Source organism: Cuculus canorus, chromosome 16 (genome assembly GCF_017976375.1).
Source record: "Cuculus canorus isolate bCucCan1 chromosome 16, bCucCan1.pri, whole genome shotgun sequence".
NCBI lineage: Eukaryota > Metazoa > Chordata > Aves > Cuculiformes > Cuculidae > Cuculus > Cuculus canorus.
The window spans coordinates 10,551,273-10,563,280 of NC_071416.1; the positions used below are offsets into that span (position 1 = coordinate 10,551,273).

A 12,008-nucleotide genomic window follows, 5' to 3' on the forward strand; every position below is an offset into this window, starting at 1 on the left:
GCAGCACTAGCTGAGAAGAGGCAAAACAAAAGGTATCCTAATATTTTTAGTGCTGTGAACAAAATCAGGTTTTTATCATCCTGATATCATTTATTAATATTTCTGCGGTTCAGATATTAATATTCATGCATACAGCTGATATTAATGTTCATGTGTATAGTTTGTATTGCAGCCCCTGCAGCTCTTTATTTCTCAGGCTCTGAGATGACGCAGGAAAGCAGGAAACAAGATGCTCCGCTGAGGATCTCAGCGGTTCCTAGCCCTGAAGTTACAAAAAGCTGTCGCCTCACAGAATAAAAGTGCAAAGTGCCAGAGCTGTGGATGGGTTGTTTTTCCTAGGGCTCAAACCTACAAGCTCCCAGCAAGACAATGCTGCTGCAGTGCTGGGTATGAGATGGAAACGTGTGATCAGATTCCCCACCTGAAAACTGTTCTGGTGTTGCACCCACCAAATGGTTGTGAATTTTAGGGCATTTTCAACCAGTCGGGAAAAGCATGCAACTATGTACGAGGAAGGTAAGAGATTCTCACCAGGTCTACCTACTTTTTAAACACTTTTCAAGCCCCTGTTATTCACCGTGGTGATGTACAGGCTTTCCAGTTTTGTTGCTTGTGTGGCTTCAGGTTTGGCAGTGAAACCACCACTGCTCCGGGGAAAGAGATACAGGAATAGGAAGAATTTCGTATTTCATTTTATCTGCACGTTGCAGTAGCTTAACAGGCTTTGCTTCTTAATGACTCACTTTCAGCACAAGCTGAACTTTATTATTACTGCCTAAGCAGGGGATTGCTGACTGTCCAGTCTCTCCTGTCTGACTGCAGCAGCTCCGCAAACCTCTTGGACAGCCACAGATTTCTTTGCCAAACAAAATGTGAGGAATCATTTTGGATTTGCATGGACCTGCCAGTGAGAGCAGGATCTGACCCGCTTATGGGACAGTAATTCCTCTGCTACCAAAACTCCCCAGAAACAATACCAAGAGAAGAACGTGGCCTTTTATTTTATCCAGAGAGTATTATGAGGTACAGAACTTGATTTCGCTACAGGCAGTGTTGTACTTACAGTTGCTCCTCTGGGTCCCGGCAGACCTCTCTCACCAGGAACACCGACATCGCCCTGGCAATAACACCAAAGTCAGCTGTGCCATTTAGAAGCCACAAATCCACCCTTCCCCATCCACTGCAGAGCTGGAATGTATTCCCGGATCCTAGGCTATTTCAATCCCAAGCTCCCCATCTCCCTGCCCTATCCACTAGATCACACCACGTTGCCTTGGTGGGCTTTGCCCTCACCGTATCTGTGCACAGAGATGCCAACCCCACCACCTCACATCACACTCGCTGGGAAGCGCCAGACAAGCCTGGGACTGCCCGGAACCGCTCATCACCCTGAGCTTGCACACATCGCAAGGCAGCACAGCGATAACGTTCTACTACAGGCTTTATCTGTGCGGGGCAGCAGCACATGAGCAGCAGCTTTGCAGCTTGGTTTAAAACACACTGACAGCAGAGCTTAGGATAAATGTAAATGATGGGGATACATACAGGGATACCTGGCTCTCCAGAAGGACCTGCCTCTCCCATCTCTCCACGACTGCCCTGTAGAGGAGAAAGCAAACACTCAGTGAGGGCATGACTTAGAGAGTCATTTCTGTCCTACCTAGAGCAACAAATGGAGGAGGGAGTTAAAACCTGCATCAGGAAGTAAAAACAGGTTTAAACTTCTACAGTTTTAAGGCCAAGAAGAGGAAACTCTAAACAATGGACATCTGGGACCAGTGACTAGAGAAGGTTGCCAGCCCCAGGGCAGTGCCACCATGTCCTATCTTGAACTGAGACAGGGATGCTTTTTTGGAGGCATGCTTGGGTCACCTCATGTCATTAATTTCTACATCACCTTTACGCAAGAAGAAGAGTCTTCCTGCAGTGCTATCTCATGTGTGAGAATTAGCAAGAATAACGATGCGGGTGCAGAGGGGAAAATCCAGAAAGGAAGGGAAGGGACAGAAAAAAAAAGACACATTTCAAAACAACTTCATGCTGGACTGCTTTAGTCTGTCTTAGATTTTCTTCTCTCTCACAGGTACCAATATAAAGCCCCATGGAAGCTTTTCCACTAAGGTAGGAGAAAAGTCTCCAAAAGGCAAGCTGAGACAATCCTGCTCCTGCTTGCAGATGCTCAGACTTTTTATTCCCAAAGATGAAGCCTGCTCTTGGGGCTTTGACAAAAAGAAGAACGATTCCTTCTGAGGTTTACTCAACCATTGATGATTCTTCTGTGTATCTGCTATGTCTTCGCTGAACCAGGTGCAAGAGCTGTCTCAGCAAGAGCAGGGCCATCACAGTCATTAGACCTACTGCCCGCTCCTCTCCGCCAGGAGAACTCAGCCCTGGCACAAACCCTGACACCATCACTTCTGGGAAAGCCCTCCCAGGGTCTACTTGTGGGCACCAATGCCCAGCGGCTGAAAAGCCTTGCTGTGTCAAGTTAGTAGTTTCCCCATCAGAATTCATCATTAGAGAGACTCACTTACTGGTTCACCCTTTGAGCCTTTGATACCTGCTCTTCCAGGCAGTCCCTGAAAAAAAAAAAAAGCAGCCAACAATATTAAAGCAATGTCAGAAGAAGTAGAGTTATTAGATTCATTATTCTGGTCTCATTTGACATACAAGGAGCAACATTTGCTTGAAGCAATGGAAGAATTACATTTCTGCAACTCTGTCCATGAAAATTATAGCTTCAATTTCTCCCTTGTTCACTGCCCTCGCAGCTCTGTGTACACTAATTCTTGAAAATTAGAGCAAAGAGGAGCAATATGCAAATAGAGCAACGGCAGCATCTTGCACAGCAGAAACCTCTCTCTGGGGGGGGTCAAAATATTCTGTATTCAGGAAGAAAGGAATACTTTACCTTTACTAAAATAGTTGGAAGGCTGGAGAGATGAAATATTTTGCCAATGAGCACTAGTGAAGCAGGGACAGAGCTCAGGAGACTGTTCAGTTACAGTTACATGTATCCCAGATCTTACCTCCCAGCATAAGGGATGCACTTCACTGGGATGTGAAAGAGGAAATCCCTCTCAAATTTAAACAGAGACAGAGTGACTAAAAGTCAGGATATTACTACCATTATTATGGTGCTACTCCTGATGTTTTCTGTTCTGTCTTGTACGCTCTGTCTATATGGTGGGGGAAGTGCATCTTGGTTTAAACACCCCTTTCCTCCCCGAAAAGGATCTCTGTGCGCAGGCCACGCTGCTGTCCCGCCCCGACGGCTCCTGCTGCCATACTCACAGGCAGTCCGTTTGGCCCCTTCTCTCCAGGAACACCCATGCGACCTGCATCACCCTGTGGATATCGAGAGGTTAGGAAAAGCCCTCTGGTACTGGAAGATGGTCTGACATAGATCAAGAACATATTCCCAAACAGGTATTTGTAATCTCCTCCTTCCCTATACGCGCAGCACTAAGAGCCTGTTGTGTCTACAGGAGGTGGACACCCACGTGTCTCCCTTGTCCCCTTGCAGCTCCCAGCCCTCCTCGGCAGCACGCAGCCCATGTTCCTGTGGGATCACCCTTCAAAAACCAGGCAACCAGTCCCTGACAGCACTTGGTCTACAGACAATTAAAATAAGCAGATGTCTCTGTCAACAGCTCTGAATAGGCATCTCCGACTGCCAACAGTCAGCAAAGAAGAACCACTAAGAACAGGGACACAGCTGAGTTTAGATCAAATCTTCTTTCTTTAGGGAATTTCCTTGGGATTAATTAATAGAAGAAATTTCACTCTTCTTCCCTAGTTATGCTATTGGAAAACTCTAGAAGCAAAAGCTTTCCGGCCATGCTCTTTCTTGACAAACATCAGTGGCTTTGTAACACACACGGGACAGATGGAAACCTTCCCTGCAGGGTTTAAGTAGGACTTCACAAACCTTCTCACCATCGAGTCCAGGAGCTCCATCCCGCCCATCCTTGCCAGGCATGCCCTGCAACCATGTGCAACACAGGTTAAGGTTATTAGGAGACTCTGTGGTTTCCAAAATACAGTTACAAAGAACCTTTTGGCAATGGGTCCAGCTGTAGTTGCACTGAGTGGCAGGGAGATTTTTTCATCAACAGCAGTACAACCAGGACTTGGTCCAACCAGGATAACACTGAAGGTTACACAGGCCCACAGGACAGAAGTTTGATAGCAAAGACTGAGATGCAAGATTTCTCCTATCATATTTTATCTCATCATCTGGAAGCAAAACAAGTGAGACGTACATCTTAATTGACTTACAGGTTCTCCTATGAATCCACGAGGCCCTGGGTTTCCTTTTGGTCCAGGTCTACCCTAGAAATCAGCAATAAATCCTCAGTTATTAACCCTTAAGGACACTGAGTCAACAAAGATACTACTCCAACTCTGCTGGACATTTCATTCAGTTTGTTCTGGCTCCCTCCTGTTCACGTAGGCATGGAAGTTCTTTTAGGGCACAGCAGAAAACTGGCCCAGCATCTGAGATGATTGTTTCAAAGGATGGAAATGTGAGATCTTATCCCTTTGCTCGGGGCAGTAAGAACTTGGGCATCTTTAATAAGACTTAAACATCTCATTTTTGAGAGAAATATTTTCATCACTTTTACTTCCCATTCCCATAAACCAAGCAGGGGACAAACCATAATAAATTTGTCAAACAGACTCCTCTGAGCGTCACATCCAATATTCAAGTAGATGTGTGTTGCACTTCACTTACAGTATCGCCTTTGGGCCCCCTGAATCCTTGAGGTCCTTTGCTTCCTTGGTCTCCCTATGACAGAGGAGAAAAAGCCAGTAAGCATCTTCATCACACAGTGACAAAGATTAATGTTTCAAGGGTGTAAATGAAGGGGGTTGTGCTGTTTGCTGGCATTAGCAGAGGCATGAGAATACTCATTCCCCTTGGAGCTCAGCTGTGCTTTCTCAGTAACACTCCAGTTCCTGACACACAGATGAATTGCAGCAGGGACTTTGCCAACAATCCCTCAGGGCAAAGACCATCTTCCCCTTCATTTAATGAAGTATTTCTTTATCCAGAAATGAAGCAGGAAAAAAAATAACTTTTAACATTTATTGTCTAGGTCCTGCTTGACTTAATTAAATGATGGGTGGATGGTAAGAATTCCATTTTATTTTAATTTGGAAGAATTTCTTCTATAATTGCAAAGAGCAGAGAGGAGTGCCCAGAGGATGGTACTGCCTCAAGGGCAATGCAGATTGTGGTGTGTTGGCTGGTGTAGGCAGGTGAAGGTGCCTACTATAAAGTAGATGCCATATTATCCGTACTAAGGAGAGACTGGGTGGCAGGCAGAGGAAAATGCTCTTGGAGAGGCCATAAGGCTGCAGATGCATCTCTGGTCTTATATTTGGGCACAGTAAGGAGGGCCCAGGGGTCTGCCTGCAGGTAAGTGTGCAGTTTCCATGTTCTAAACTTCACCCCAGAGCTCTGTGAAACGATGAGGATTGCATCTTTAACATACGGCTGACTATCTGCTTGGAGCAAAAGTCCTTGTGAGCTGTGGGCGTTTGGGCACAGACCAGGCTCAGAGGATGTAAACCCAGGATAGCACTTATTGCCTCTGCCTCAACACTCTCCTTGCTGACAGCTGCTGCTGCTCAGGGAAGAGCAATAAAGAACAGAGAACCGTGGAAATGTGATGAACTTATTCTGGCACAAGACATGGCTGAAGGAAAGACATCGTGGGATCTCGGTCAGGTGAAATAACATTGCTATAACTGGAGAGAGAAAGATGAAGGGAATAATCAGATAGAGGTGGTCAGCTCATCCCTCCCGTTCACTGCTAGCAGAGAGTTTAGTGCAGGAGGGATAAACTTTAGGCTTTGGCCATGGAGATGCTGAGTAGATACATACAGGTTTCCCTGGAGGTCCTGGGATTCCAGGTGGCCCTCTGAAACCGATGTCACCCTGCAAAGAGTAACACATCATTGTAATGCTGTGGCTGGCAGAGGACAAAGTAACAGTCTCCTGACCTTACACTGCAGTCTATGAAAACACAAAACTCCTGGAAAGATATCCCATATTTCTTGCAACCCAAACCATTCTCTGATTCTGTGATCCTGTCAATCCCTCAGGTAGGCAGACTCCTCTTGCCTTTGGAAGATTGTTCTGCTTGGGGTTGTACAGGAAAGACCCTGCACTTTGCATCTTTACAGGTTTCCCCAGTGGTCTTCAGTAAGGACAAATGCTATCTTTTACATGAGAAAAACTGGTGATGAAAGGGGGAAAAAAACATAATCAGAAGGTTTTTCTTACTCTGTCACCAGCCGGACCCATTGGACCGGGGAGGCCTCTTAGTCCTCTTGGGCCCTAATTAAGAAAACAAATCAGCTACAACGAAATCACTGGTAAACATAAAATGGCAGAACAGCACAACGTAGCAACTTATCAACACAAAAACCATTAAGAAACAGTGATGAGTGGCAGAAAGCTCAGCCTTTTGATGCATAAACAAGACATTTTCCCCTTCAGTGACGACCTCAGAGCAAGTGCCACTGGACATACCCCACGCAGACACGCAGTCAGGGTGCCGGCCCTCCCAGCCCACCTTCCAAGCCGTCAGGCCAGCCCAGAGCTCAGCCTCACATCCACCCAAAAGACGTCCAGGGCTCTACCAGTGTACCAGCAAGACAGTGGTTATCGCTTGGACATCTCATCCAAGGAGAGGTGCCAAAAGCAGGACCTGAATTAAAGCTCAGTGAAACCAGTACGGTTTATTTTTTCACCAGCATTGACTTTTATATCTGTTATTATGCAGAGGCAAGAGCTGTTTGTGTAACAAAAAATGATTGATGGCACCATTTTACAGTAAAACATCACGGGAACTGGTCTGAAGAGCAGTAGTTACCTGCAGGCCAACGCTGCCAGGAATGCCTGGAGGACCGGGAGGGCCAGGGTTACCCTGAGAGAGAAAAAAATAATTAGCCAAGAGGAGGCACATCATGATCCTGCCAACCCAAAGCCAGGGACTTTCCCATCTTATTTGTCCTTGAGCTCCCTCCTACCCAGATTTTTGCTTCAGGATTTGCTTCTACATTAAGACAATTTCTTCTACGTCCAAGAACACTTGATCAGTCAGGAATTTACCTTAGTGATTAATGCAGGGCTTTTTCCTGAGCTGACATCCCTGCATGTGAAACAATAGGAGTTAACTTATCGAACCGATCTTAACATTATGATTATTGGGAAGATGACTTCTCTTGAAGTGTTAGCACAGTCACACATGCAGAGCAATCGAAGTAAATACACTTCAGTCCTAGCAACGTCTTGTTGTTAAGCCAATTGCCTCAATTCTCCCTGTCTTCTTCAAGAAACCATTTATTACGTTGCTTTTAATGAGAAATATTCTCCCCCACTTCCTTTAAATTGAATTTTACCTTCTCTCCGTCTTTTCCTACTTCACCAGGTTCTCCTTTGTGGCCTGTGTGTCCCTAGAAAGAAGAGCTCAAATTACCCACATAAAGCCTGGTTTCAAAGCTTAAATCTTGTTAGTTTGCTGCAAGACCTAAACCCACACAACACAAGCAACTTACTGGCAAAATAATCCATACATGGGCTGTAATTATGTGAGTGGAGGTCACTTCTGGGGTTAATTACCCATGCACCATTCCTGGGCGAGGCATAGTTGTGTCAGAATTGAGGTAGTTTCAGTAAATGCCCAGATTTGGTTTTCAAGAGCAACTTGTGAGCTTAGGCTACAGGATGTGATTCTCAATTAGAGGTCAGGGACCAAAACTCGGTTCCCATCACTTGTGATAATAGGGCCGAGGTGCTTCTGAAAACCCATTCTGCACCTTTAACCTCACTTAACGCCTCATTAATGCTGCATCATCAAGCTTGCAAAGTAATCCATGTCCCACTGAAATCTTTTACATAAACACAGATTCCATTTGCTTCTTGGCTTCCTTCCTATTATTGTGGGAGAGACCCAGCCTAATTTTAGCCTTGGCAGATGTTATTCCTCACCATGCAAAAGGTCCTGTGCACCATTTGCATCATAATTGGAGACCTTCGTAGGTTTTTCCATTTCATAAGCTATGAATTTTGAATAGTTATGCCCTAAACGCTGCGTATTTCTAACGATATTTATGACTTGGCTCAGAGATCAAACAGACCTGCAGAAGGTCGGTTCATGAGGAATTGAGGGCATGTTCTACTCATTGCCGTAGTTAAATTTTCCATCTAACAAAGGATACGATGCTGCCAGGGATAAAGCTACAAAGCAACGCACCTGTAAGTGTAGGCAGGTACTCGGAGGATGTAAATCCTCTTGCTGAACTGGCACACTTAGCGGGTCGGAGCTCAGTGGCAGAGTGGTTATTGCTATGACCATGCAAAGAGGGCAGGATGAGGTCCTTCCCCCTCCTCCTGTCTCATGTTTGGCTGCTTTAAGGGTTTCTGTTCCAACAGCATAAACCCAGGCAAACGCACGGCTGGTTTGGAGAGGTGTGGAGCCCACAGGAAGCTGCGCACTGCGTATAAACCGGTTTAATCCCAGGGGTTCACAGTGGTATTTATTTTGGGAGACAGACCCTTGCATCTGCAGGTGGTGTTCTTCTTACCTTGAACCCTGGCATTCCTGGGGGACCTGGAGGACCTGGTGGGCACAGAGCCGGGCACTGCAAGGAACAGAAACACCCTTTGGTTTATCGATCACACACAGGGCACCCAGGGAAGCTGGTTTCATTACGAGGGAGAGGAGAAAATGTCATGTGGGTTTGGCTCTAAATTCACTAAATCCAATGCATTCACAGCATCATGTACTGACTGGCATTTCCCTACGGTGAGCGGTCCTAAACAGGTCCTCACTAACCCACAAAATAATGATTTATGAATGGTCTGTTTCCCTTTGTGCATGGAGAGCGAGAAATTGTGAAGGTGGGCAGTTACCCACAGTCCAAAATGCTGAAGAATCGCAGTTCCTCAGTGAAGCCGGGTCAGTATCTTGTAAATCATTAGAAGCATGTTTAATCCTGTGCATTAATTGACCCCTATTGATTTCCTTCAGACAGCTCTCCTCACTGAAACAAGGACAGGCATTGGAGTTTATTGGAGGGGGACCTATAAAAAAGTAACCCCGATGGCATCTGCAGATGTCTTGGGGGGGTGAGCCCCCACTGGGAACTCTAGTTTGCCTGGGAACAAATCAGAACATGCATGGAAACTTAATGGGGGCTCAAAAGGCCATACTCTAAAAACTTTATAAACAGGGAATGAGATTTTTCTTCTGCAACTTTTGCTTAATTTGTTTCGGTTTTTTTCCTTTCAATAAAACCTCAGGCAACACCTCTGTAGCAGAATTTAATTTTCTAGTATATTCCACAGGGTAGCTTAAATTAAACTTGTAGAATAGTATCATTTTCGATTAACTTCCACATGACTTGCCATAAGGCAGTCTAAACTGACTCTGAGCTTTTTTTGGGGCATGCCAATTAGAAAACCAGAGATGCTGTCACAACAACAGCTGCGAAATCTGGAGATGTCACTTCCATCGTTCATGGACTTAACACTTCTTTCATTCCCTTGAAAGAAAGGAAGCAAGACTTTCTCATAAGGAAGGAAGTCTAAACAAAGCATATGCCCATAGGAACCCAGTGCCACCATCCATGGAAACAAACAGTGCTACATGCTTGAACTTTTCTCTTTTGGAAACAGATGCGTGAAAAACTGTTGTCATTTACCAACTGCTAAAGTTATTCTGTAAAGGAAGAATGTACGTAAAACCTGCATTTTGAAAAGCAAACTGGAGAGCAAAGATCAAGGCAAAACATCAGCATCAATACGTCTACCTCCTTGAAAGAACATTTCAGCCTCGTAAATACGCACGCAACACGTGGACTCTGCAATAAGGTAGTTTAGACCCACGTCTGCAGGACTGAATGGTGCACGTTCAATGATCTGAGTGTCACCCAAGTACAACAAAAGTCAAAGCAAGCATTAAACCAAAAAATATTTTCATATTACATGAAAAGAACCTACCTGAAGGTCGCCACCACCATCGGGAAGGGTGCCTGGAAGACCCTGCAATTCATGAGATGTGGTCTTTTAAAATACACCAAGACAAACACCAGGAGGAAATACAATTTATAGGAAATAGAGTTTACAGACCCAGCTCAGCTGGAGAAACACAAGAAGATACCCAGCCCCACAGCATCAAATGCAGCCCCTGAACCTGGAGTGTTACGAGCTGCACCAGTCCCCAAGACAGACATGTCAGGGGTGTGACCATCCTCTGGAGATGCACAGATGAGCTTAGGGGAGAGTTTTAGGTGATGAAGGTTGCAATTTGAGAAGAGCAGCTGTGTCTGGCCTCCTCCTGGGAAATCTCCTTAGGAAAGTCCTTTCGATCCCACCATTCAACCCTCCAGAGAGACCATAGCAAACCCAAAACAGAGACTTGCTGGTTTCAAGACCATCTTGCTGGCCCTACAAGAACATATCAAGATCCAAGCAACTATACAACCTTACTTGAGAGAACAGAAAGGCCACCTCGTGATCTTTTCTATGCCATAAAGCCTGTATGTCACTGGGTTCCTCCACCCACAGAGCACAGCTAATAAACAGGAGATGATCAATACACCAAAGTGCAGCCAATGAAAAGTCACTGCTCTCCTTGGGACTCAGTGGTCATGGCCCAGAACTTAGCCCGGAAAGGGAGGGCTCATGGAAACCGCAGCAGATAAAAAGCACACGTTCTGGCAGCAAGAAGAAAAATCTGGACTCCCCATGGGAATTTTCTCATATTTATTTGCAAGTCTCAACTTACGGGAGGTCCAGGTGGTCCAGGAGGTCCTGGGAATCCTGGCAGACCAAAAGGTCCCTAAAAAGAGAAAAACAATAAGAATTCCCCTTCTTAACTATTTCATTGAAAAGGCAATGGGAGATTAAGGGTGGCTATCAAATACCATTGCACATATTTTTGAATGTGGGGCAAAATATCTCTAATGGCACTAAACTACACCTTTCTTTCTGCAGGGGCTTCTGTGACAGCAAAGAGAACAGCAGATGAGTATGGAAGCATAAGGATTAGGACAGAATAACATATCCTTGGCACCTGTGTCCCTGCTTCCACTGCCTCTGTATCTCTCCAGTGGAGCTGTGAGCACCCAAACTTGATGGTATGCTGCTGCTCCTTCAGGTCAGACCCATTCTGTGCAGTAATTTCTTTTGCAGATGCTGAAAGTACAGACTATCTGGTATCTAATCCCTGTTGTTGTGGCATTGCCTGCTCTTTTGTCCTTACTCAGAGCTGGTAAAGAAAGGCATGGCTGCAAGAAGCTGCACATCTTTTGCATTGCACTGGTTGACTGGGGTGACTCTAGGCAAGCTTATACAAGGAATAGTATTGCCCGTGGGCATTTATAGAGCTTTAAGTGTTCAGCATATTCATGTCTCCAGAATGGGGTAGGAGACAAGAAATGAAACTAATTCTGTGATCGTGGCATGATCAGTAAATGAGGATCAAATGGCAGGAGAAACTCACAGGAGGACCCCGAAATCCATTTCCACCGGGGAGCCCACTGGGTCCTGGAGGCCCCTGTTGAACAGAGAGAAGATCCTTACATGCATGGTGATCTCTCGTAGCTGCCAAAGCCCAGGGACAAACAAACAGTCTGGTCCCACTCAGTTATCTACCCCCTCTGAGGAGCTCAACACTGCACCCAGACAATCACTTTACTGATGCACATCTATCTTCGCTCCACCTTCCCACTGAACACACTCTTGTCAGGGCTGTGTGTTGCCACCATCTGCCCCATCTGACACGGGGCAGCTCCGAGATGCTTCAGGAACTCACCAAACAAAAACCACTCCAGAACTGGTCACTTGCAGCAATTTCAAGTCTGCTGTGCCTTGAATTTACATCAGTGCCAGCTTCCATGGATTTAGGGTGAGCATTAAACACTCAAGAGTATTCAAAAAAGCTAGAATTCTAATTTAAACTTCTTTTTTTTTTAAAAAGACTCTCATT

At 45.5% G+C, this 12,008-nt stretch overlaps 1 protein-coding gene across 1 annotated transcript in view; it reads right to left on the reverse strand.

Moving 5' to 3' along the window:
• The window catches only part of COL9A3 (collagen type IX alpha 3 chain), a 37,472-nt gene that overhangs the window by 13,336 nt on the left and 12,128 nt on the right, over positions 1 to 12,008 (reverse strand). The window contains exons 8-22 of the mRNA XM_054081263.1: positions 11,523 to 11,576; positions 10,806 to 10,859; positions 10,019 to 10,060; positions 8,602 to 8,658; positions 7,417 to 7,470; positions 6,888 to 6,941; positions 6,296 to 6,349; positions 5,894 to 5,947; positions 4,739 to 4,792; positions 4,282 to 4,335; positions 3,932 to 3,985; positions 3,295 to 3,348; positions 2,535 to 2,579; positions 1,546 to 1,599; positions 1,064 to 1,117 (exon numbers count right to left, since the gene is read on the reverse strand). Of these exons, the coding sequence (XP_053937238.1) occupies positions 1,064 to 1,117; positions 1,546 to 1,599; positions 2,535 to 2,579; positions 3,295 to 3,348; positions 3,932 to 3,985; positions 4,282 to 4,335; positions 4,739 to 4,792; positions 5,894 to 5,947; positions 6,296 to 6,349; positions 6,888 to 6,941; positions 7,417 to 7,470; positions 8,602 to 8,658; positions 10,019 to 10,060; positions 10,806 to 10,859; positions 11,523 to 11,576 (792 nt within the window). The remainder of the gene's footprint in view (positions 1 to 1,063; positions 1,118 to 1,545; positions 1,600 to 2,534; positions 2,580 to 3,294; positions 3,349 to 3,931; positions 3,986 to 4,281; positions 4,336 to 4,738; positions 4,793 to 5,893; positions 5,948 to 6,295; positions 6,350 to 6,887; positions 6,942 to 7,416; positions 7,471 to 8,601; positions 8,659 to 10,018; positions 10,061 to 10,805; positions 10,860 to 11,522; positions 11,577 to 12,008) is intronic.